The 26958-nt window shown below is 43.1% G+C and overlaps 2 protein-coding genes across 8 annotated transcripts in view; one reads left to right on the forward strand and one right to left on the reverse strand.

Moving 5' to 3' along the window:
- Window positions 1–25024, reverse strand: part of CFAP97 (cilia and flagella associated protein 97) — a 51475-nt gene extending 26451 nt beyond the window's left edge. For 2 of the 5 annotated variants that reach the window (XM_074951263.1, XM_074951258.1), the window contains exons 1-3: window positions 24123–24248; window positions 6479–7378; window positions 6305–6376 (exon numbers count right to left, since the gene is read on the reverse strand). In XM_074951263.1, coding sequence (XP_074807364.1) covers window positions 6305–6376; window positions 6479–7343 — 937 coding nt within the window. In that variant the 5' untranslated portion in view covers window positions 7344–7378; window positions 24123–24248. Of the gene's footprint in view, window positions 1–6304; window positions 6377–6478; window positions 7379–17617; window positions 17723–24013; window positions 24249–24902 lie in introns of those variants that run through there. The other 3 variants (XM_074951261.1, XM_074951260.1, XM_074951262.1) reach the window with 3 other exon arrangements.
- Window positions 25025–26273: 1249 nt separating this feature from the next.
- SNX25 (sorting nexin 25) overlaps window positions 26274–26958 on the forward strand; it is a 161569-nt gene continuing 160884 nt past the window's right edge. Inside the window, exon 1 of one of the 3 annotated variants that reach the window (XM_074951250.1) lies at window positions 26274–26950. In XM_074951250.1, the coding sequence (XP_074807351.1) occupies window positions 26468–26950 (483 nt within the window). In that variant the 5' untranslated portion in view covers window positions 26274–26467. The remainder of the gene's footprint in view (window positions 26951–26958) is intronic. The other 2 variants (XM_074951252.1, XM_074951251.1) reach the window with 2 other exon arrangements.

Raw genomic sequence — 26958 nt, forward strand, 5'->3', positions numbered from 1 at the left:
GTTTCAAATTTTAAAATTATAGCGTTATAGTTCAGATCTTATTCTAATTTTCTATAAAGTATTAAAGATTAGTCTGATACATGAGCAAAACAGAAGTAAAGTCCATGTATGAAACTCTTATATAGGAAAACTGTATATACTATGCACTCTGTAACATTGGAGCGGCGTAACGCTATTTGCAGAAATCACAAGCACTGTCACAATGAATACAGCTTCGCCATGGAAAGTGGAGAAAATGACATACACAGAAATTTACTAAGCTAAGATATTAAGTATTTATATCAAATTAGCGCCATAAGGCCTCATTCAGGATTGGGTCCCTCTTGGGCTGGCTACTGTGCCAACAGAGGTTGAGAGTTCCTGCCACAAAGAGTTTACAATCTCTAAATTTGGCCACAACAATCAAAGCCCCATTTTATATTAACCTGTAGATGAAGACCACATGTTTGAACTCCCACATTTCCCCTCCCACCTAGGTTATGGGTTTTGTTTTTTTTTAAATTGTATTTAAAAATTTTCTGAAAAAATGATCAACTTGCTCTCTCACCTGTTCTCCTTCAGTAGTGAATGGCCTGGGATCTTCCTCATACCGATGTGTTTAAAATCTCATACAGCATGGACATGATCTGTCAGGCACTGAAATGCTAATGGTAACTCTTATAATCAGCATGTCATAATTGATAATCAGCATAATGACATCAGCACTGCTTCATAATGGAATGCCATAAGTAACCTCAAATGTGAGCTGAATTTTTTTAAAAGTATGAACCACATCATATACCACACCACACTGTTGAGCATTTATATAGTGCTTTAGAGAGGTGCTGCCAAGTGAAAGTGCACTTGGACTCACTGGAGGGCAGAAGGAGAGTCAAGAAAGGGGCAAAGACTGCCCAAAAGGTTGGAGTCCTATGCCTCCTTCCACTCCCTGCCATATATAAACTTGAGAAAGTGGGCGAGTCTTGAAATTTTACCTAGTTCATCCTTGAAGGCATCAAGAAAATATTTATTTTTATTTTCAGAATTAATAATCCTGATTTTGGACAGACACAGCCCTTAGTTTTTATATTTATTTTACTCATTTCTATAGTACCTACTGCAATGGTTACAGAGATTAACACACAAATCAGATGGGCTATCCAGAAAGAATAAGAACAAACACTAAGCCATATAAACAAGCCTCACATAAGATCCCGAGACTCTAAAGGCACGGGGTTCTCAAATGACACAGCCTAGCAGCTAATCACAATGTTCATAGTTTTAAAAATTAGCTAGAAGATCTTTGCTGTCATAGAAATTGAGCATGGTCTCACATAACTGGATTCCAGACCATTCAGGACTAAAGATCAATGACAGAATCTTGAATATAACCTGGAAATGAATAAAAAAATCAATGCGGATATTAAGCACAGATTTTGAATTCACACCAGCGAGCACCACGCAGGAGGTGGACAAATGCATTCTCCAAACTACAAACTGAAGGTAAGGAATAGAAACTTAAAGGCAAATTTTATCCTTAGTTGTAACACTGAAATTTTTATTTTAAAAGACTGGTTAAGATCTCTAATCAATCTTTGTGATTGTAATAACATGAATCTATTTTAAATCCCATGAGAGGAGCTAAAGGGGGACCAGAACTATTTCTTCTAACTTCTCAGATTTAGTAGTATTCTCAGTCTGAGAACAAAGTGATGAACTCTAGTTCGAGCTTGGTTTACGGTTGAAGGTTACAAATTATTTTGAGGAAAAATATATGTAGCAAGGATTCTTTAACTCTACTAAGAGTAGCATTGTTGGTCGAATGAAGCAAGGCCCTACCCGCAACTTCATGGCACCTCTGTTTGTCTGCAAGGCAATAACTTTGGAACACCACATCCAAGCAATTCCACAATGTCAGGGAATATTCCAGGCATCATGGAAGAGTCCGATTCAGAGAAAAGTCAGGACTCCCAACTGCCTGGTGATGTCAGTAGAGGAATCTCTCTGACGCTCTCTACTACTGCTTACACATAGCAAATTGAGCTGCTGTCTCTGATGTGTGGGGAGATAGACTCCAGGCTAGAACAGAAACAAGAGAAACCTTTTTTTTTGGGGGGGGGGGTGAACTGAGACTGGAGAAGAGCACAAGCATCAGCGACACCAGGGATGCGGCAGTTGTGGTGAGGGAAGGAGTTACAGCTCAGTTAAAGCACTTACAGCTAAGTTAAAGAAGAAACTTCCTGTTCCCCCTGAAATGGAAACTATTGTTAGGCTAGTCTGCACCAGGTGCTTGGGATTGTCAATGTACATAAGCCTGGGTCTACTGAATTTGTTCACAGACTACTCCATTGGAGAGGAGAGATAGACCAACACAGATAATCTTTTTACAACTGCCAGTAAAATACCTAGATACCTTGCTATCACGAGATCTAATTCTTGCTAAAGTATCTAGAATGAAAAATGCCCATCACACCCTTCTGTTGAAGATGACAGGCCTTTCTAAGGGAAGTCTGGGACATGAAAACCAATTGAATTAAAGTCTAGTTTATATCTGGGAGCGAGATGAAGCAGGAATGAACAACAGGACAAGCTCCAAAAGAAAAGATTATGCTCTAATACACAAAGGTTAAGGCTACGCATATCAAAATATATACAGTAAAAACTCTGACTGGTGGGGTTTTAAACAGGCTACTTCACCTTCAATAGAACCTTGAAAAACGTGTTATCTACGTATGTTAAACAATCTGTTTCACCTTGTATTTAGCTGTGACACTGGTTAAGTTTCCCAGACCTGAAGAAGAGCTTGCGTAAGCTCAAAAACTTGTCTCTCCTTCATTAACAGAAGTTGGTCGAATCAAAGATAGTTTTTAATGATGTGGGTGAGGTAATAAGTCATTAGCAATTTAGATATTTGGTAAATGTATTCTGCTTGGACAACACTTCTACCCAATTTCAAGTAAAATCTTGGTTTACTGTAATTCTAATATTGTTGTGGCTTCCACTTATTTAGATCAATTCTATTCCTATCACTTGACAAGTAGCTGACCTTGTTATCCATATGACCACTAGAGGCCATATCACAGCTTGCCTAGCAATAGGCAGTGGTTTTGTCAGCAATAGACTATAGTACTGGAATAAAGTGACTTACAGGGTATGTCTACACTGCAATTAAAAAACGATGGCTGGCCTGTACCAGCTGACTCTGGCTCATGGGTCTCAGGCTAAGGGGCTGTTTAATTGGAGTGTAGATGTGCAAGCTCAAGCTATAGCATGAGCTCTGGGACCCTCCCATCCCACAGGGTACTGAGCCCGAACATCTACAAAGCAATCAAATGGCACCTTAGTCTGAGCCTCAGGAGTATGAGTCAGCTGGCATGGGCCAGCAGCAGGTTTTTAATTGCAAAGTAGACATACCCTTCGCTGTAGTCACTTGTTGTTATCATCCATCATTCTGAAGTTCTCTCTCGTTCATAATTCTGGGCTCTTATTAAATGACTTTAAAAAAAAACACAAACAAAAAAAACAAAACAAAACAAAAAGAACCAGTCATAGAACTGCCCTTTAGTACCTGCCTTAAAGAAGTTCAAAAGCAATTGAAATAACAGGGAGAAAGTTAAATCAGAAAAAATTTTGTTCTGACTGAATTCCAAGTGCATACATTAAAGTGGAAGAACTTAAATATTTGACTACTTACACACTGAAAATTGTGTTCCTATAGCAAAAAACATTACAGATTTGAGAAACTCAAAAGATTTATTTTACTAGTTAAATGTGCTTTAAGATTTTTTTTCCAAACTATAATAGTATGGAATGGTTTGCCAGTTTTATATAAGTACGTACTAAGGGCACATAGCATGAGGAAAAATGTATGCTAAAAATCCTTGTCAGCTGCTATACATTTGTGCCAATATACATATTGTTCTATATGCTCAAACTGAAACAGTCATTTTAAACCATGAAAGTTATTTTACACTGTACCCCATTTCAGGATGTACAAGCCACACCACTTTCTTCACTTACCATCCAATATAGCTGACTGTTTCAACACAAAGTTTACTCTTTGAACGTCATGTTCTTTTCATAGTTTTCCCCCATCTTTTCTCCTTAATACCATAACATGCTATTCTGTCTTAATTTTCTCCCCATATCAAAAAGATACTTTCATGTTACCACTTGGCTCAGTTCTGCAAGTTGAATGCCTCCAGCACGAAGCACATCACCCACAACCTCAATATGAGCTGGGGGTGCATTCACCTCAGGGAACTGTACCCATGTAATTGTTACATATACTTATACCTGGGTATACTTGTTACCAATATTATACCATCATCCTTCTTATGTTTCATTAGTAAGGTTTAATAAAATTGTATTAAAAGCATCTCTGACAGTCTGATGTCCGATAATCACACATTGCTCACATTATGCTCATAATAAAGCAATTCTTATGGTTAAACATTTCTGTTGTACATTTCTGTTCTCTCTGAAAAATTACTTTCCCCTGTACTCATTTTGTGCATTCTGAAAAAGCTCAAAAGAAGTGTAAAAATAATTATGGAATAAAAGTGTCTGTACTCCCAGAGTAGTCACTTTCCAACGGTCAATATCTGATCTGCTTTAATTTTTGAAGTACCCAAAGTAATCACAGTATCTTATGCTTGCAAGTTTAATTGTTCTAGACTGAAGTCATTTGGGAATTATATACGAGTTAATCACCATCATTAACTGATAAATTTACCTAAATTCCACTTCTCTCCTCCTGACTTGTATTACTTAAAAGACGGCCATGAGTAATTGCTTTTCAGTTTTGTGGAAACAAACTTGCTCCTTATATTCACATCCTTGGAGAATAATTTTTATTAAATTATAGTTCCTATTTTATGAATGTGACAAAGTCTGGGCATCAAACCAAAAAATTCCAAGGCCCCCTTCCTCCAAAAAAACCCCAGTTTGATTTGAACTGAAACAAGTTTTTTTGTTGTTGTTGAATTGAAAAACAAAAACAAAACAAATTGTTTCAAAAAAAAAAAAAATCAACCAAAATGTTTTGAGTCAACCTGAAATTAATTTTTTTTAAAAAAATTTTAATTTTGAATTTTCCGTTTGATTCAGCTGTTCCAGGTGTTTTTCATTTTTTTTTTTTAGTGGCCAAATCTGAAATAAAAAACACCATTTCAAATAAAAAAGCCTAAATGAAGTGTTTCAACTGCTTAAAAAAAAAAAAGTTTTTTCAGCTGAAACTATTCGCCCAATTTCATGAATAGTTTCATGCCCCTTTTGACAAAAAAAAAAAAAAAAAAAGTTAAAAACATTTCACCCAGCTCTACCCAAAGTTTAATTACCTACCAACAGTATGTTCGCACATGATGCTTTGCTGAGTGCATGAAATCACCATTAAGCAGAGCTCCTAGAGCATAGGGAACAACAGACGAGGACCAGGAAAGCCTTCTTTTCTTGCCCACAGTGCAGCTTCCAAACAGCTAAAAATTTGGTCCATTACACCGTGAGAGTAAAGACAGAAGGAATCACTGAGAAAGCAGGTGCACAACTCCTAGCTTAGATGTGCTCATTGCCTGATCATCTGATGCTCTCATCCCACTGAGGAATGTTGGGGATAGGACAGCAAATGGGACACCAGGCTCCTTCTCACCAACAATAAAAAGTCATTTCATAAAGTTACTGGGGAAGGAAAAGCTACAGTTTAAATGAAAGCCTCTCAAAGACTATTTGACTGTTCATTTTTTTGTTGTTAAAATATTTTCATCATTCAATATTTAGAAAAAATTTTAAATTTATGTGATTTGTTTATTTATCATAAGGCACCAGAAGTTAAAATGTATTTGTAAAATGTTTGCTATTTATAGCAGTGTGTAGTTTTGAGTTGCATTTAAAAGTTGAGAATGTCTATAATTTGATAGATTCCCCACAATAAAAGTTTGATGTTTTTAAAGAAAATTGCTAGTATTTGCTATTTGAGTTATTAAATGGATCATAATATGACAAATCAAAGTACAATGTTAATGGATTGGTGAAAATATCAATCCTATTTGGATATGCATCACATAGCTACTTATCCTTTTACCAGTAAGAGTTTATTAGAGGAGCACTTCCATTAGTCTACTGATGTACCAGCATGCCATTACACAAACAAAACCACAAGGCATCTTTAAAACTGACGCAACTTGGTCTGAAGCAAATTTTAAAAGAAAAAGCAGCACACACAATGACCCCTAATTTCCATTAGTACTCAGTGCCATAGCCCCTCTTGACACAGAAAACGTCACACTTTATAAATAAATTTGTATAAATTTTGTTTAAGAAAAATCACCTTTCAAAAGCTGATTCAGGTCCACAGCATCATGCAAGACCTTTTGATTATGTCTGCGACCAAACTCAGCATCTAGTGAGAAAGATACAGATGTAAGACTGGGTCTCAATTTTCCATTTTCTAGACTGCTAGGCTTTACAAATTTTGTATTGTACTTAAATTCCTCAAAATTACCATGCAATTCTTGGCTCACATTTTCTTGTCTTTTTACTTTCAGTTTTTTATCATTTGATGCTGCAAGTTCAAAAGATTGGACAGGACTGATGTCTGGTGTTGATAGAGGTGTTACATCAGTCACTGTATCTTCAGACTCCTCTGTGTATTCAACAAGCTTTGGTTTTACTTCTACCGACTTTATTCCTGGCCTGAATTTTTGTCTTGGAGATAGAAGAGCCAAGTTACATATACTTCTCTTTGAGGAAGAGTGTGATGAATCTGATATGCAGCTGTCAGAATCCATATCTGAACCATCTGTATCTGAACTTGAGGAGGAAGAAGAGGAGGAGGATGAGCTAATATTGGTATACTTTTTGTTAACTTTCTTTATGCTACTGGATTGCTTAGCTGATTTAAGTCTAACCCTTTGTTTTTTGCCATCATCACTACTGTCTTCTTCATCTGTATAATAATCCTCCTCACCTTCTCTAACTATTTTGGGGATCCCAGCTGGAATGCTTACACGTATTCTTCTACTTAGCGCAGAATTTCTACCAGATGTACTTGCATTTTCTGAACTTAAAGAAACTGACTCTGATGAAACATTCTCACTATGGTCAGTGCCACCATTTGTGGAATATTCCTTTGGTGACTCTTTCTTTTTCTCTTCACTTTCCTCCTCAGCATTGTGTTCTTGCCTCAGTTTCGTTTCCGATTCAGAGTCTGATTTGGCGATGTGCATACCTCCTTTTTCTATGAGCTCACTATGTTCTTCGCCATTGGCTATAACAGGGTTTTCGTCTTTCTTTGGCTCTTCCTCAAAATCACTATCAAAGAAAGAGTGGTCCACTTCACCCTCTGACACGTCTTCGTACCGGTCCATCTCAAAAGTTATTGTATAAATTCCAACTCCTGGTCCTGCAGGTGTGAAAAAGGGGTTTCAAAATATTATTAACAAAAAAGCAGAGGAAAGTATACCCTTAGTATAATTGTAGGTTATATTATTAATTATATTATACTTCTATGATATAATTAAATATGTTATGGACCAGTTAAGTTAAATATTTATTTATAATTTTATACGGGTCAGATAATATGGTAAGAGGCTGCAGATTTAAAGAGAAACGAGCTCAAAGAAAAGGAGAAGAGGCAGAGAGTTGGAACTAGGACAGCAGACCTTGTGAAATTCATAAATTAGCATAAATTAGGGGCAAAGCTGGGGAAGAAGGGACAGTGTACTGCTTTTGGACTCCACAAGGCAGTTTAATGAGGACGAGACCGGGGGAAACTATCAACCCGGCATAGCTCTTAAGCTGTGCAAGGCAACAGAACCACAGATCTTTAAGAAAGGGGAGCAGAGACCTAAACCTTGTAGAACTTCTTATCAGGGGAAACTTCTAAACTTGGCTTGACACTAATGATACTAGGACTGAGGGCACTCCTGCCTCAAGTGCTTTTTGAAGTACGGACATTCCACAGGGCCCCTCGTTCCCAGTTCTCTCCCCACTTTTCAACTGCTCTGAAGCTTCAGAGCTTTATAAATCATGCACCACTACATGAAGAGAAATGGACCACATGTAGCTCAAAAGCACCATACAGCAGCTTAAATAGTAAGAAACCAGGGATTCTACTGAGATCCAAAGCTTCAAAGAGCCAATGAAGCAAAAGGAGACCAAGTGAGCTAGACACCTTGCAAAGTTCCTAAGCACTGCAGGGCAACAGAAGTGGAAGGAAACCTGGGGAGCCATCAACTCTGCAAAGCTCCTGAATTCCTCCAAGGCTGTTGAAATAAGGACAGAGGAAGCAGGACAAGACATGCTTTCCCCTCCAGCCCCTGCCTTTCTCTTAAAAGTCCAGGGTAGAATTTGAGTTTAGCAGTATTTATCACTTCTTGAGTTGATTAGCTTCAAATATCCCATAGAATCTGATACCCAGCTCTCAGATGCATTCCTAAAAATAGCCTAAAAGGAAATGTAATGCTAAAAAAGCTTTAGTATAACAACTTTTATTATAAAGTAAATATTAAAGAATGAAAAAGGCAAAGTTAAAAAAAAAATCTGTATCTTACATACTTTTTTTTTTTTTAATTAAAAGAAAAACTGGGAAGTGTAAAATGTCACATTAGATATTCCCAGAACAATCTTACTTGAATTCAGGGTGGATTAAAACACACACAACCCCCCCCCCACCCCAAAAACAAACCCCCAATGATTTAAAAATAAATCGGATTTTTTTTAAAATTTAAATCAGATTTTTTGGATAAAATGCTTTTTGAGGAAAAAGCACATATCTAAAGATAGTTTTAATTAAGATAAATTATAGTTCAAAGATCTCTCATCATGGAATAGGGATTATAAATGCTAATTCTATAGTATGAGACAATATATTCATGTAATGTTTAAGAAAACTTTTCTTAAGGAGTTCCAATAGTTCATGAATTAAGGACCCAATCTTATGGAGGTTCCAGGGCTTCTGTATAGATTATTTAGGTTAATCTTTCTATCTACCCAATGGGACTCCGTGCTCAGTCTGATGATACCATCAGAGATGTTTAGTTTTGCAGTTCTCAAACTGTGGTTTTGTGTCTCCAGAGATAACATGCTTATTAACAGCAAAAATGTTTTTAAATAAAAATAGAGGTGAGAAATAACAGACCTCAACCCTACTGTCCCTCTGCAGATTTGTGTACACAGAATCAATCCCTTACCTCTCTCTAAGAGTGCAAAGTTTCAAAAAGTTGAATGAATAGAAGATGGTTGGGGGTGGAATAGCTCTGGACAAGAAGTCTGGAGATAAAATGTGAGAAGGGAGGGACAGGCAGTAGAAACAAAACTGAAACTGTTTGAGCAGCATATTCCAGAAGTCTTGAGGTCTTTTGAGCATAGCCTTCATTGATTTGAGATCTGCCATACCATTCTCTCACTAGAAGGGAAAACCTATAATGGCAGGAGGCCGTAAAAGAGACCCAGTTTGGGAATATTTTAATGAAGCTCCTCTACCTGTGGGTAAGATAGGCATGCGTGCAAAATGCAAACAGTGCAACAAAGAAATGCAAGGCCTGGTTGTCCGCATGAATCATCATCATGAGAAGTGTTCCTTCTCAGGAGGAAGCTGCATTGAAGAGGATGAAAGGAACATGTCTGAACATACAAGATCTTCAGTTGGTCAACTTTTTTATTACTTCATACTTCTTTCTTAAGAACTGCCGGTCTTCCTTCTGGACTATTCTTGAATTCTTACGCTTGAGCAAAAAATAGAGTTGTTACTCTATAGTACTATCATTTTAGATGCAGTTGTGATAAAAAAAATAAATAGCTGAAATAGGCAGATCTTCCCTTTACAATTTCCCCTTTAAAGTAGTACTGAGTGTCAGTGAATGCAATGAGTAATACTAAATGAGCAGTATGGTAATAATAATTAAATAACTGCATTGACTTATTTTGTTTAGGAGAATCCATCCTCAACATACAGGATTCTGAAGACTATCCACCTTCAAGATCACCATCATTTTCTACAGTTTCAGAGTTATCTGCCAATGATAGGGTTTCAATCACATCATCATGTATGTCACACAGCCACAGTATATCATCAGTAGCAAAAAAATCTCCATCATCCAGAAACAACCATAAATAAATCTGTGATAAGAACCAGCAGATTACAAAAAGAGGTAATGGATGAAAAAATTGCCCAGTTTATTTATGCAACAAACTCTCTTTTCTGTATGATTGAGAACCCACACTTCATTAACATGGTTCGGTCATTAAGACTAGGATACAGTCCACCCAACACAGCAAATGTCGCAGGCAAATTGCTGGATAAAGTGTATGAAAGAGAAATTGAGCAGTGTGCAAAAGCTCTAGAGGGTGAAATTGTTAACCTGAGTCCTCATGGGTGGAGCAATGTCCACAATAATCCTGTTGTATGTGTTTGTGTGCCAATAGAAGAAGGGAATGTCTTCCTTACAGAAACAATTGATACATCAGGAAATGCACACACTGCAAAATACTTAGAAGAAGTAGCAGTAAAAGCTATAACAAACTGTGAAAATAAATTAAAATGTCTAGTATGCAGCTTGGTCACAGACAATGCTGCAAATGTATCCAAGATGAAAAGCCGTTTAGAAGAGAGTCCCAAGCTAATAACATACGGTTGCAGTGCTCATTTGATGCACCTCCTACCCAAAGACTTCAGTGTTCCATAAATAAAGGCTAATGTTCTTGAACTTGCAAAATACTTCCGTAACAACCACTTTGCAGCAGCTGCTCTGAAAAAAGTGGGAGGAACCAAGCTAACTCTCACACAAGACATGCGATGGAACTCAGTAGTGGACTGTTTTGAGCACTAGATCAAGAACTGGCCTAATCTGATGACAGTTTGTGAACAAAAAGATGGCACTGTCACCGCCAAAGTTCTCAACATTGGGCTTAAGAGAAATGTTGAACACATGCTGAGTACCCTGAAGTCTATTTCTGTAGCCTTGAACAAAATGCAGGGAAATAGCTGTTTTATTGCTGACACTGCTGAAATTTGGAAGGAACTGAGTGAGATCTTAAAAAGAGAAATGTGCAATGACAGAGCTAAATTACAAGCATTTAAAAAACGAATGGGACCAGCACTATCTCCAGCTCATTTTCTTGCAAATATTCTCAATACTCAGTACTAGGGTCAAATCTTAACTGCTGAAGAAGAAGAGTTGGCTACGACATGGACATCCAGCAATCATCCCTCCAGAATGCCAACTATAATAAACTTCAGAGCTAAGGGTGAACCATTCAGGAAATATATGTTTGCTTATGATGTTTTAAAGAAAGTCACTCCAGTGAACTGGTGGAAGTCACTTAAGCACTTGGATTCAGAGACTGCTGAAGTAATAATCTCATTTTAACAGCAATAGCTTATTCTGCCAGCGTAGAAAGAATATTTTCTTTCTTTGGACTAATTTATTCCAAATTGAAAAATTATTTGGGTCCTGAAAAAGCAGGAAAGCTTATTTTTCTTTTCCAGATTATGAACAAACAGGAAAATGAAGGTGAAGACGACTGAGTTAGCTACAGAAGCCAATATTGTAAGTTTCTCATGTTGACCTGGCTGACATAGTAGATTTAATTTTTGTTTAAAAAACAATTTTAAACAAAAACATACCTGATTTTAAAAAGGTGAATGTTTAACTAAATTCAAAAATTCTTATGCTTGTTAAAATATTATGTTTGCTGTTGAAGAAAAAAAAATCCAGAATACATAACGTTGTTGTTTTAGTTAAATAAAACAATGTAAATGTCTGTCTCGTGATGTTCTCCTCCTAATACAGCATGGCAAAAAAATCCTCCAAATATTAATGATTAACGTGTTGAATTGGAGATAGTTCACCTTGCAATGACTTCATAAATATCTGCTTCATTTATCTTTGGTAAATGAAATAACCAAACAATCATTCATTTTCTAATATAGCTGTAAAATTAATCAGAAAAGTTTTCAAAATAAATCACTTTAAAAATTTATAGCGTGTACCTTCTAAAAATGAAACCTACATCTATCTCTGAGTTGTGAAGAGTATGTACTAAGGTTATACCAACCAACAAGAATGCACTTTTATGTAGAAATCCATGATTAAATCGAGTCTTCCGGAATAGTGATTTAAATCAAATCCACCCTGCTTGGATTCCTCTTTCTTTAGGTTCAGCTTTCATGAGACCCACAGTTATGGAAGTACCTGTTTTATAGTTGTCATGCGTGGGACATCAGTTTTATTAAGATGATTAATACAACACATGTAGTATTACAGTTTAACTATAAATCCTATATATATATATATATATATATATATATATATATATATATATATATATATATATATATATATATACACACACACACACACACACACACACATACACACACACACACATATATACACACATATACACACACACACTTATATATCCTTGACCGATATAGAAGAGGTGTCCTTGTGTCAGTAGTTGCATAACTCTACTTTGTATTTAGATGCAAATGAACCAATAACTGAATGATAGAACAGTGTTCTTGTCTCTATTATCAGACCTCAATATTGTTTGCCACATGGAATTTACTTCTATCTAATTTTTTTTAATTGTCTTATATAAATGGAAGAGTGAAATTCTAGGGGTCACAGTTAAAGTTGGTTTTGGGCAATTTTACACATTTTTTCTTAAATCTATATTACCTTTTCTGATCTTTTTCATCCATTAACATTTAAATGTTAACTGTAACATTCTTGCGAGGATAGCTCTTGTATCATTATGTTCTTAGCAAACAAGACTACATTAACAATATTTTAGTGTTACTGGTTATATTGTAACATATAGCCATGCTAGGTCTTCACAGTTGTCATTATGCTGCACAGTAACGGCTAGTCACAACTTCATGGCAACAATGGAGACAGAATTCAAGCATCCAAAATACAGATCTTTTTGAACTACAGAAGAATCATTTGTTAGCAGTCTGTGGCCTCTAAACACACAGTTCAGCAACTTTGATTCTGCCCAGCAGATAACAATGGTAACATTAGCCACTTCACTGCAATATTAATATTTTATTCATAACATTACCTCTTCCCCTTTTCAGGCACAGTTCCTTCACTTTGTCATCTTTACAGTATTAAAAAACAGATGTGCTGCTTGGTCAATTTCTCTCAGTGATATTTTTGGTGCTTCACAAACCATTGTTTTAGTGGTGAGTATGACATGAAATTAAATGAGTGGAGTTTGATTCTCAGTTGGTACTTTTGTATTTTATTCCCTTGTGCATTTAGGGCACATGACATTTCTTTGAGAAGTGGGACTTGCCAAATTATTTGTAGTCAGATTTTTCAGGAGACTAGTACACTACATATATGTGCAAAATCTTTTATTATACCGTCTGTAGAAAGTACAGATTTTTACTATTTCAGTTGCTAGAATATGGAATTAACAAATGAGATCATGCAGTCTTAGTAAAAGCTGTCACTGATCCCACATACCTATGCCTAACTTCTGATTTTAATAACCCTCTTATTTACACATTCAAAGAAAACATGTTTCCTGCTGTATACGCTAACAACTATCCATCTAGGAAATTCTTACCAAGCATCAATTACTTACCTAAGCCCCTGTCTTTTCAACACTTACACATATGCTTACCTTTATTAAAATAAGTAGCTCCACTGAAGTCAACAGTAAATTATGAACATAAGTTTTTGCAGGACTGGGACTCTATGGAATATCCTCAATACACTAACAACAACTGTAGGTATCCGCTACCAGCTCCCAAGTTCCTTATTAATTATTTGTATTATCACAGCACCTAGTGCCCCAGTCATGGACCAGGGCTCCACTGTGCTAGGCAATATATAACACAGAAAAGACAGTGTCTTTAAAGAATGAGGACCAAAACCTTGTCCACCCTAAAGATTTCTAAAAAAAAAAAGTCATAATACAAACTGCATAAACGTCATTTGTTTAAAAAAAAAAAAAAAAAAAAAAAGAGCTGCTACCCACACTACTCCCCCTGGAGATCAGTTTGGAGATGGGTTGTAATAATATGCCCTCTGGACATCACTGTAATATAAATATCCAATAATAAGACAAAGGTAGGATCCCCCACCAAAAAAAAAAATAAAAAAAATAAAAAGAACTTAGGTTGAAGGCACGTATTAGTGGTTTGAATAGATGTTATGTTTCAATGTTAAGTTTAAAACAAAGTTAGAAACCCAAAGTGTATAAAGTATGGAAGTACATAGTTAAAGCATCTATATTAATTTAGCCAGTCCCTGGAGTTGTCCTCCTACCATTTCATTTCTTTGCACATGGAGCATTGAAGCAAATGTGCATCCCCAATACCAAATGTGATTATTTACCACCACACAAACTTTCCATCTTTCGTTACAAGTGCTCCAATTTCATGATTGGGACATATGGTGTTTGTATATGTTGAGTTATTTAAGTTAAGCCCCAATGTGGACACAAGAACAAATGGATATAAACTGGCCATCAACAAATTTAGGCTTGAAATGAGATGAAGGTTTCTAGCCATCAGAGAGGTGAAGTTCTGGAACAGCCTTCCAAGGGGAGCAGTGGGGGCAAAAAAAACCTAACTGGCTTCAAGACTGAGCTTGATAAGGGGATGGCATGATGGGACTGCCTACAGTGGTATGTAGCCAATCTGCGACTGCTAGCAGCAAATATCTCCAATGGCTAGTGATGGGACACTAGATGGGGTGGGCTCTGAGTTACTACAGAGAATTATTTCCTAAGTGTCTGGCTGGTTGGTCTTGCTCACATGCTCAGGGTCTAACTGAACACCATATTGGGGGTTGGAAAGGAATTTTCCCCCAGGTCATACTGGCAGAGACCCTGAGGGTTTCCTCTGTAGCATTGGGCACAGGTCACTTGCAGGTTTAAACTAGTGTAAAATGGTGGATTCTCTGTAACTTGAAGTCTTTAAATCATGATTTGAGGACTTCAGTAAATCAGCCAGAGGTTAGGGGTGGGTGAGGTTCTGTGGCCTGAAATGTGCAGGTCAGACTAGATGATCTTGATGGTCCCTTCTGACTTTAAAGTCTATGAGTACAAGGAGACATGCTAACTTTTTCTCTAATGACACTTGAAATAAATTACCAGCACCTGGAATGATCATGTCTCATCTTGTGAAGTGTCATGCACCTTCTGTAATGCACTGAGTGCTCTCAGCACTTCTCAATATTTGGGACTTTAAACAGAGTTGGGAATGGTCCCTTCAGTGTGCTGCTTATCATATCAGGAATCTGTAAAATTGTTTTAAAGTCTATTATGCATCACCATGAAGGCCACAAAGCAGCATAGCTACAATATAATATTAAAGTATTCTAGTTTTTATGGTCCTTATTAAAAAAAGAATGGATAAGATAGTATAACTTTCTGATTTACTCAGGTCACTGCTTCGGGAAAAAGAGTAAATACTATGTTCAAAAGCTTGGTTGGTTTCTTATAAGTTTAAGCTTAACTCAGAATTTCTACTGTTTGAATTTTTGGTGGGGCAGTGAGTGCGGTTTATTGAACTAAACCAATGTTCAAGAATAATACACACAAGCCACTGAACTATGCCTGTAATATTAATGGAGATTTTGTGTGGGAATCTTCTTAGTTCTTTAAACAGAACTAACATGAGACTAGGAAGCAAAGGGGGCCTTTGAAAGATGGGGGTATGTGGAGTACTGGGAAAATTACTTTGCTAATACACAGCTCAAGGTACCTTAGGAGTGAAACCAATCTCCTGTAGACCTTAGGTCCTGCATACAAAAAAGTATGGCTTTGCCTGTGTAAGTGAATCAAGGTGAGCTAGGTTAGTTAGTTTGTTTATCAGGCCAAAGCCACCTCCAAGCTTTAGGGAAACTGTTGTTTCCTACTGACACAGAAGCCCCACAGCTGAGTCCCCTGTTCTTTGCAAACAACTCTCACCACATCAGATCTCTCAAACTCACTACACCAAACATGTCCTCCAGGATATTTATCCATAAAGAGTAATATGTAAAGTATTTACAGAAAGTTTGTAACTTGTCAAAATTCATAATCATTGCAGGTAATATTTAAGGAATTATAGTGAAAGAATGCTTTATGGACTTGGAATAAAAGTTAGTCACTAGGGGCCAATGTGTCTCAGTGATGGCCCATTTGGGTAGTGAGGGAGTTGTCATCTTAGCCCGTGACATAATGCAAGGCTCAATTGTGTGGCCTTGCACAATACCAGGACTTCCAATGGAAAACAATCAGAGGCAACCGCAAACAATCAAAACCACTTGAAGGTAAAAAAGGAACTTAGGGCTAACCCCTGTCTTGTTGTAGTCTGTGAATAGGGGGGAAAAGGCTGTTTTCAGTATAGCACAGAGGAGTGAGAAGCACTCTGGATCCATTTCCTCAGGAAACCCCTTGTGGTGTGGGGATGTTTTCATGAACATTTGGATCCTGGTTCTGATGAAACCAGTCTGCTCTGCAACACACTGAACTTTGGGGGTGGAGGGTAAACCTACTTTATGGGATAGGAAAGGTAACTATTAAGTCTAGACCAAGGTTTGCATTTGGTGATTGTTTCCACCACTCTCTTGTTTCTACTTTAATCTTAATTATTTCTTAAATAAGCCTACTTTTGTTTTATTGTTAGGGCTCATAACTGCTGTGTGGTTTATAGGAGTGGTGGTTTAAGGTAACACCGGCAAAGTAGGGTACACTGCACCTTTGGAAGCAGAGGATTTGGATTTTCTGTGTGTAGTCAGTGTCAGCAGCTAGATATCACACGGGGCTCAGGTGCATAAATTTTAACCTGCAAGGTGAATACAGGGCTGGTATAATCCCCAGGAGAGTGCTTGAATGGCTAAAACGATGGCAGAATTAGGTTGCTGATACCCAATCAAGCACAGGCAAGACTCCCTCATACTGGAGGCATGGGGTTACAATGTGATTCTCAGTCCTGGGTGCCCCAAGAAAAGTCACAGGCTTCCCTCACCCCCGTTGTGTGGACTTTCAGAACCTTGTGAAACCCCTCCTCCCCCACAGCCCTAGGTGACCGAGCACCATCACCCCTACATATCTTAGAAGACTCTGTGGGAAACTTCTGAATGCTCTTCCCGTTAAGCCTTAGATGGGATTAGATAGCAGCCCTTTCCCAACCTTCTCTAGATCTGTCAATCTTTTAATGAATCAAATAGGCTCAGAAGACTAAAAAAAGCCTACTAAGACTCATGGGACGGAGTGTGTCAGGATGAACCTCCTAAAACTCATGAATGAGGGGGCAATGAGCCACCTAAAATTCACTGAGGATTCTGCATCCCTCAGGAAATACACAACAAAGGAGAGGAATGGCCCTCTTTATATCCCACGAATGATCTCTTCAGTCCCCATACCTGCAGGTTTTGTAAGGTCCGTAGCGAGGGAACTCTACTCCTGGAGACCTTAGGATGTGTGTGGAAGCACACATGTGAAGAGAGAAAAGGAAATGGGGAAAATGGGGTTCTCGGGGGCTGGGGCAGGCAGCAGCGCAGGGAAACATTCCAACAGCTCAATCCAAATAACTGAAGTTTATTTCCTAGTCTCCATTCTGAAGCTAACATCTAGCAAGTAAACATTAGAAGCATTTTCTACCTATAACAATCATTTCAGTGCATCTTACCTTACAAGCAGCATGTCTGATTAATTTCATTTTTGGTGGAAAGTGCCCCTTTCACCATTGACAACTCTTCCTAGTTATTCATTAGCATTTTAAGGCTTTTCTGCAGGAAAAGGGATTAATTTCTCATGAAAGCATACGTCTGCACCAACTGTATAACATCCTATATATGCATCAGAACAGACCACAGAGACTGAAAATAAATAGCTAAAACAGATTGCTCTGTTTTTTTACTCCATAAAAAAACACTTCTCTTGCTGAGTAGTATGCTCTCATGGATACATACATCTGACACTTTATGGAACTATTTATATATCTTTGTATCCATCATTATCCAAATAATAACTTTGTACATGTCATAAGAGTGACTAAATTATAGTTTTTTTTTAAAAAATAAATGTAATAAATATAGATGCATATTTACCTTCTGTAAATGGATGTAGTCATCTTGCAAATGTTTACCTAGAGCTTGGCTACACTTGCGAGTTACAGCGCAATAAAGCCGCCCAGAGCGCTGTACCTCACTCCCTGTCCACACTGGCAAGCACGTACAACACTGTGTCTCTGCAGCTACAGCTCTGCTGGTACTCCACCTTCCCCAGAGGAATAAAGTTTGCTGCGCCACCGCTGGTGCGCTGCGGCACCAGTGTGGCTGCCCAATGCGCTCTGATTGGCCTCCAGAAGTATTCGGAAGTATCCCACAATGCCTGTTCTAGCCACTCTGGTCATCAGTTCGAACTCTACTACCCTGGCCTCAGGTGACCAACCGTCAGACCCGCCCTTTAAATTCTCTGGGAATTTTGAAAATCGCCTTCCTGTTTGCTCAGCCAGGCATGGAGTGCTCTCAGCAAATCTTTCCAGGTGACCATGCCTCCATGCACCAGGCGAACCCCAGTATGGAGCAATGGAGAGTTGTTGGACCTCATCAATGTTTGGGGGGAGGAAGCTGCGCTCCAGCCGTAGGAATTACGATACCTTCGGGCAGATATCAAGGGGCATGAGGGAAAGGGGCCATGACTGGGACGCACTGCAGTGCAGGATTAAAGTGAAGGAGCTGTGGAGTGCCTACCACAAAACCTGTGAGGCAAACGGCCGCTCAGGTGCTCCCCCCGTGACCTTCCAATTCTACAAAGAGCTGGACGCGATACTTGGGGGCGACCCCACCTCCACTCCAAGCACCACCATGGACACTTCAGAGCGGGAGGAGGAGGAGGAAAGCAGGAATGAGGGTGCTGGGGCGGGGGGAGAAACCCCAGAATCCCTGGAGGCATGCAGCCAGGAGCTCTTCTTGAGCCAGGAGGAAGGTAGCCAGTCGCGGCAGCCGGTACTTGGTGGAGGACAAACAGAAGAGCAGGTTCCTGGTAAGTGGCTTTTTTTTCCCGGAAGGAATTTTTTCGGTGCGGGCTCTTTGGGCGAGGAGGGTTAGGGCTGCACGCATGCCTAGATGCGGAATAGCGCATTGACGTGCTCTATCGCATTGTGGTAATCGGCCTTGGTTATCTCTTCGAAAGTCTCATCCAGAACGTGGGCAATGCGCTTGCGCAGGTTTATTGGGAGAGCCACCGTGGTCCTTGTCCCAGTTAGGCTAACGTGTACTTGCCACTGTGCTGCCAGGGGCGGGGGGACCATTGCTGCACACAGGCAAGCTGCATATGGGCCAGGGCAGAAGCTGCATTGCAGTAGAAGACCCTCCCTTGCTTGCCAGGTCACCCTCAGCAGCGAGATATCTTCCAGGACGGACTCCTGTGGAAAACGTTGGGACTGTGTTCGGTATAGCGGCTCCCTGCAGCTGTTGGCTCTTCCCAAGGCACAGAAACCCAGAGGACAGTACAGCCATGAAACAATCAGTCCCCCTTGACCCTGTGCTTACTCACCATTTTGGGGCTCCCGTGGGTTATGTGCACTCTCTTTGGGATGGGAAAATTATGTTATTGTGTAGACTGTGTGTGCCGTCCTTAAGTTCGGGGGAATCATTACTCTGTCTGGTATAAACAAGGCTGCCTCTGTTAAGTGTTGCATTTTGCCTTTACAGATGCAACCTTGAGATCTCAGCAGTCCGTGTTATGACCAGCTGAGTGACTGCAAAGACTCGGGAAGAGGCCACGAAAAAGCAAAGAAGACACGCTGCAAGAAGTGATGCAGCAATCTCTTAAAGAGAATCAAAAAGCGCAGGAGTGGAGGGAGAGCGAAAGCAGGATCCGCCAGGAAAACGCAGTGCCCCGCAAGCAAAGCACGGAACTCCGGCAGTAAAGCACGGATCGGCTGATAAGCAACATGGAGTGCCAAGCGGACTCTATCCAGGCGCTCGTAGCCATGCAGGCAGAGCACTACCGCCCTCCCTCCCACAGCCATTGTCCTAAAACTCTTTCCCTTGTGCCCTCATGTCACCTCCAACCCACTTTCCCCAACATCCGGGTTCTTATCGCCAGCAGCTGCCTCCAACACCTGTAGCTTCACTACCCAGCCCTGAAAACTACAACCCTTGCGCCCACTGCACTCAACCCCCATCCTGAATTATAGGCATCCTGAAGTGCAGCACTCATTGCACAGCACTCCAGACAGGAAGGCTGAATATGAGAACAGGACATACGCAAATCTATGATTGAACCGTTCCCCACCCCACCCCCTTGCCCTTTCTGTTTCCCAAGCAGTTGTGTTTCTTTTCAATAAATGAATTTTCTTTTCAATAAATAGATTTTTTGGCTTTGAAAACATTCTTTATTATTGCATAAAGTAACTTCCCTGCACTTCACTCCCATGCAGGGCACCAGACATTACTGGTGGTTTTCAGCCTCAAATTGCTCCCTCAAGGCATCCCTAATCCTTGCAGCCCCGTGCTGGCCCCCTTTAATAGCCCTGCTCTCTGGCTGTGCAAATTCAGCCTCCAGGTGTTGAATCTCAGAGGTCCATGCCTGAGTGAAGATTTCACCCTTCCCTTCACAAATATTATAGAGGGTACAGCACCCGGCAGCTTCCTCAACAGGCCAGTGTTCCGAAAGATGCGCGCGTCATGCACCTTTCCGGGCCAGCCATCGTTAATGTCAATGAAACGCGCACAGTGATCCACAAGCGCCGGGAGAACCACATAGAAATACCCATTCCGATTAACGTACTCGAAGGCTAGGTGGGGTGGTGCCAGAATAGGAATATGCGTCCCATCTATCGCCCCTCCACAGTTAGGGAAACCCATTTGTGCAAAGCCAGCCACAATGTCCTGCACGTTACCCAGAGTCACGTTCTTCTGAGCAGGATGCGATTAATGGCCCTGCAAACTTGCATCAACACAAGTCCAACGGTCGACTTTCCCATTCCAAACTGGTTCGCGACTGATCGGTAACTGTCTGGAGTTGCCAGCTTCCAGAGTGCAATAGCCACCCGTTTCTCCACCATCAGGGCAACTCTCAAACTCATGTCCTTGAGCCGCAGGGTGGGGGCGAGCACCTCACACAGTCCCATGAAAGTGGCTTTTCTCATCCAAAAGTTCTGCAGCCACTGCTGTTCATCCCAGACTTGCATGATGATGTGATCCCACCACTCAGTGCTTGTTTTCTGAGCCCAAAAGTGGCGTTCCACAGTGCTGAGCATGTCCGTGAATGCCACAAGCAATCTCGTGTCGTACCCGTTACGCGACTCAATATCATCGTCGGACTCCTCACTGTCACTTTGGATCTTAAGGAATAGCTCAACTGACAAACATGACGTGCTGGCGAGATTCGTCAGCATACTCCTGAGCAGTTCGGGCTCCATTTCCCAGAGACCGAAACGGAACACAGATCACGCTGCACAGAAACCGTTGAAAGATGGCGCCAAATGTGGACGGAAACACAGGGATTGCTGGGATGCGAAGCGATGCATCACAGGGCGTTGGGACAGGACCCAGAATGCTCCGCATCCCACACTCTCTTCCCACAACCCACAACACCAGAATGGGAAGAGGTGCTCTGTGGGATATCTGCCCATAATGCACCGCTCCCAATGCCGCTGCAAGTGCCGCAAATGTGGCCACGACAGTGCGCTGGCAGGTGGCAATGTGGACAGACTCCAGCACTTTCCCTACTCAGCTGTACGAAGGCGGGTTTAACTCACAGTGCTGTACATCTCCAAGTGTAGCCAAGGCCCTAGTTAATGTTGTGATGTGGATTGTCTGATACAAAGGACTAACAGTTCTGTGATTAGCCCTTTACATGTTACCATTAAGCCAGTTTCAGCAAAACTCTGGATATAAACTGGCCATCGGGAATTTTAGACTTGGAAATTAGACAAAGGTTTCTAACCATCAGAGGAGTGAAGTTCTGGAATAGCCTTCCAAGGGAAGCAGTGGGGGCAAAAGACCTATTTGGCTTCAAGATTAAACTCGATAAGTTTATGGAGGAGACGGTATAATGGGATAACATGATTTTGGTAATTAACTGATCTTTAACTACTTATGGTAAATAGGCCCAATGGCCTGTGAGGGATGTTAGATGGGGTGGGAAATGAGTTACTACAGAGAATTCTTTCCTGGGTATCTGGCTGGTGAATCTTGCCCACATGCTCAGGGTTCAGCTGATCGCCATATTTGGGGTCAGGAAGGAATTTTCCTCCAGGGCAGACTGGAAGAGGTCCTGGGGGGTTTTCGCCTTCCTCTGTAGCATGGGGCACAGGTCACTTGCTGGAGGATTCTCAGCACCTTGAAGTCTTTAAACCATGATTTGAGGACTTCAGTAGCTCAGACATAGGTGAGAGGTTTATCGCAAGAGTGGGTGGGTGAGATTCTGTGGCCTGCATTGTGCAGGAGGTCAGACTAGATGATCATAATGGTCCCTTCTGACCTTAATATCTAGGAATCTATGAGCACCATACTGAAGAGGAAAACTTCTAGCAAGGCTTATGTGCTATTATGCAACGTGCCATTGAACAGTTATTGGGTGGATGCAAACCATGTTGACCATATTTAAACCATAATTGCTTTCTTAACAGGCCTTGAGAATGTATAGACAATACTTCATATGGGTGGTATGCACTGCTGTATATTATGTAATATCCCCTGAGATGCCCAACAATGCTTATCTAAGATCACAATTTGTATTGTTCTTCTTTATTTTGTTTGGTGCAGAAAGAGTATACATACTTTCAACGTATACAAAGTTTGAGCAAGTTGCACCTTACTTAAAGGGGTTTACCGATCCCACACAAAACTTGAGTAGTTAAGTTGTCATACAGATTTGTATTACTACTGATAACAGCAAAGAAGACAGAATTATGTAAAACAAAGGGCTAGAATTATTTAATTCCAAGGAAGTCAGAGGAAGACACTTAAGAAACGTTGGCCAAACATATAACGTTATTGAGATCGTATAATTCACCAGGAGTAAGTCATTCATAAGTATTATGTTACAATTGTGCTCTAGTTTGCTGAGTTAAGACATTTTTGCCAAATGTGTAATACTTAGACCCAATGACCAAGCTCCATTACATATAAGCAGCTTACAAAATATTTTACTAAGTGCTATTAAAATGTCACTCTTCTATATTTCCTATCCCATCACTCCCATCTCTTTTTCTAGCCCAATTAATTCCGCAATACTGCAATCCAGTGGTTGACACAAAACAATCCACTATCACACAAGCAATCCTGTTACAGATATTAAATTGAGGTACCACTAAATGAATAAGGTAGTTGGAAGACACATTATCTAAAGGAAAGGGCTTTGATTTCCATACAAATACCTTGCTAATCAACACAGATGGGGAAGGGGAGACACAAAAAGTTGGTAAATATGGATATTTAATTGAAATATCTGATTTCAATTCTGATTTAATTCAGGTTTTCAAGGCAAACAGAAACTCTCCAAATATAGCTCAACCAACCTCCACACTAAACAGACACCTACATAAGTGTCACTCAGGCAGGGACTCAAGAAGCAAACCAATAAAATCCTTGTGGAGGGTGCAGGGGGAAGCAACCTCACTAAAATATAATACAAAATGTATAATTAAAATCTCCCGTTTTCCAAGGCTTGCTAATTACACGGTGCCTTTGCCTGTAGGGCCACTGCCCACTCGGGGGTGCTGGAGGAGAGCACAGCCTGCAGCTATGGCTCGCCCCAGGCAGGGCATGCCCACCCGGAGGAACAGCCTGTGTGCATGTGGCCAGGGACAGGGGGGAGGGAGAGGCTGGGACCGGGGGAGAGCGAGGAGGCGGAGCGCAGACAGGCGTGGGCCCCCGGGGAAAACTCGCGGGGGCTCTAGCCGCGGGCACCGGCGAGGATGCTCAGGGGAGGGGGGCGCACAGGCGGCAGGTTTACCATCCCACACCGCCGCTAGGGCCGCCCCCTTTCCGGGCAGGGCAGCCTCGCCGCCTCCGGGAGACTGACGCCAGGGTGCCCCGGGCAGGGGCTACGCTCCCATCGCCCTTACCCCGGGGCTGAGCTTTGCTGTGGGCACAGCAGGAGCCACCAGTAGCGCCGGGCAGACGGTGCCCAGCAGCCTCCTCCCCCCGGCCCGGGCCCCGCGGGCGGAAACTCACGGAGATGGCTGCGCCGCAGCAGCTCGGCTCTGGGCCCCCGCGCCTTTCGCCCAGGCGCCAGCAACAAGCCCGGCCCCTGCGTCGCCGGGGAGGGGGTGGAGCTCCCGCTCTCTGGGCGCCAGGGGGCGGCCTCGAGCCCCCTTACCGCTACCTCGGGGGTGGGGAGAGTGAGGACCGCTAGGGCAGAGCAGCCCCGCCCTTGGCAACGCGCCGCCAAGCCGGGCCCCGGGCGCCCTGCCGGGGGAGGGGAGCGGAGGGCCTGGCCGATGGGGGCGCTCGCGGGCACTGGCGCTGTGTAAACACTGCGTGGCCATAGTGCGGGACCAGACTGGGCAATACGGCCTGTGCGCCAACTCTCCCAGAGCACAAAATGGAACACCCTAGCCCCGCCCCTTCCCTGAGGCCACGCCCTCTGCCCCGCCCCCACTCCCTACATTCCTCCCCCCTCTGTAGCTCGCTTTCCCCACCCTTACTCACTTTCTCTGGGCTGGGGCAGGGGGTTGGGATGCGGAAGGGGGTGAGGGCTCTGGAGTGGGGCTGGGTATGAGGAGTTTGGGGTGTAGGAGGGGGCTCCAGGATGGGGTTGAGGGATTTGGAGTGCAGGAGGGGGCTGCGTTTTGAGGCAGGGGGTTGGGGTGCAGGAGGGGGTGAGGGCTCTGGGCTGGGATGCAGGCTTTGGGGTGGGGCTGGGGATGAGGGGTTTGGGGTACAGGAGGGAGCTCCAGGTTGGGGGGGGCTCAGGGCTGGGGCAGGGAGTTGGGGCTCAGGGCACAGGCTTACCTTGGGTGGCTCCTGGTCAGCGACGCAACTGCCTGTCCTGGCTCCATGCTGTGCCTTGTAATTGGCCAGCAGGTCCAGCGCCTAGGCAGGGGGGCCAGAAGTTTCCGTATGCTGCTATTGCCTGCAGGCACAGCCCCCCCCCCCCCAGCTCCCATTGGCCAGGAACAGCTCCAGTGCTTGAGGCAGGGGCAGCGTGCGGAGCCCCTTGGCGCCCCCCACCTAGAAGCCAGACCTGCTGGCTGCTTCCAGGGTGCAGTGTGGTACCAGGACAGGTAGGGACTAGCCTACCTTAGCCCCGCAGCATTGCCGACCGGCCTTTTAACAGCCCGGTCTGCGGTGCTGACTGGAGTCGCCATGATCCCTTTTTGACCAAGTGTTTCCTGTCTTCATTGACTCTCTTTCTGTTAGTGCATTGTACCATAAACTCACAGCTGATTTCACCCTTCTTCACAGTATTTTAGAATCACAGAAAGGTAGGACTGCACTCAAGGCAGGACTAAGTATTATCTAGACCATCCCTGACAGGTGTTTATCCACAGGCTCCGGCTTCCTCCAGGCCCCAGGGGTACTTAATCCTGGACTCTTCCCCAGCCCCCCCCTCCTTTCCCCCAAGACCCCACCCCTGCCAGACCTCTTCCTGCTCCACTCTGCCCAGGCCCTGCCCCCACCCCTTCTCACAAGCCCCTGCCCCCACTGCACCCCACTTTGCCTCTTCCTGCCTAGTTCTGCCCTCCCCCCCTGCTCTGTCCCTGCTCCTCCCCCTCAAGCTGATCCCGGTGAGCAGGAGGTGCTGGGAAGGAAGGGGAATAGTTGATCAGCAGGGCAGCCAGCTGACAGGAGGTGCTGGGGTGGGGGAAGAGAGTGAGCTGGCTGCCAGTGTGTGCTTAGCAGTCACTAATTTTTTTCCGTGGGTGCTCCAGGGAGCACCCACAGAGTCAGCTCCTACGTGTTTATCTAACCTGCTCTTAAAAATGTAAAACAGAGATTCCACAATTTCCCTAGGCAATTTACTCCAGTGCTTAACTATCTTGATGGTTCCTAAATTTTTCCTAATGTCCAACCTAAACTGCCCTTGCTGCAATTTAAGCATGTGCATCTTTGTAAAATCAGGGCTTAGATTATAAACCCTTTAGGGCAGGGATTGCCTTTTACAGTGTGTAACCTTTTAAAAACACATTATTAGTGATATAGTTATGTTTTGTTTTATAACCTTATGATGATAATTAATGGTGTGACAATAAGGAGGCAGCTGTCACTCAGGCGCCTCCTTCTCCTCCCCCTGCTGGACAGGCGCGGGCACGGCGCGGCCTCCCCCTGCTCCCACCGAGCGCCGGGCCACTAGCGGGGAGGAGGAGCAGAGCAGCAGCCGGAGTTGGCGGGGAGGGCTGGCGAGGAAGTGACCGGCCTCTCTCCTCTCCCCTCCCCTCCCGTGCTGCCGGGCATGAGCCCCGGCTCCCTCTCCTGCCGGTGCGGTGCCAGCAGCCGCGGGGCTCGGGGAGAGGCGACCTTCCGAGGGGGCCGCTGGGGCGGGAGATGCGCTTGTTTCCAGCAGCGCCAGGAGCAGCATGTTCCCCGATGCCGACACCACTAGCGGCAGCAGCAGCAGCAGCGGCGGGCAGCCCGAGTCGGCGGGCGCCGCAGTCTCCGGCGCCCCGGGAGCGCGCAGCCCCGGCGGCCAGTCCTGCCGCAGCAGCGCCCCAGCGGCAGCCGCCGTCGCCGGCGGGGAGGAGGAGGCGGACGACGAGGAAGAGGAGGAGGATCCCGGCTCGTCCCGCCTGATGCTGGCGGCCGGGCTGGGGCTGCTGGCGGTGTCCCTGTTCCACCTGGGGCGGGCGGAGGCGGGGGACGGGGGGCAACCGTGCCTGGCCCTGCTGCTGCTGCGGCTGCGGCTGGCCCTCTACCTGGGCTGCGCGGCGGCCGCCTTCCTGCTGGGCACCTTGCTCGCCTTGAGCGGCCCAACCCGCGGCCACCTCCGGACCCCGCCGGACTTCCCCGCCGCCTGGAGCCGCGGGCCGAGGGGGGACGCTCCGCTCCTGCGGGCAGCCGCGGTAAGTGA

The sequence above is a fragment of the Natator depressus genome, chromosome 4, assembly GCF_965152275.1.
Source record: "Natator depressus isolate rNatDep1 chromosome 4, rNatDep2.hap1, whole genome shotgun sequence".
In the NCBI taxonomy this organism is placed as follows: domain Eukaryota; kingdom Metazoa; phylum Chordata; order Testudines; family Cheloniidae; genus Natator; species Natator depressus.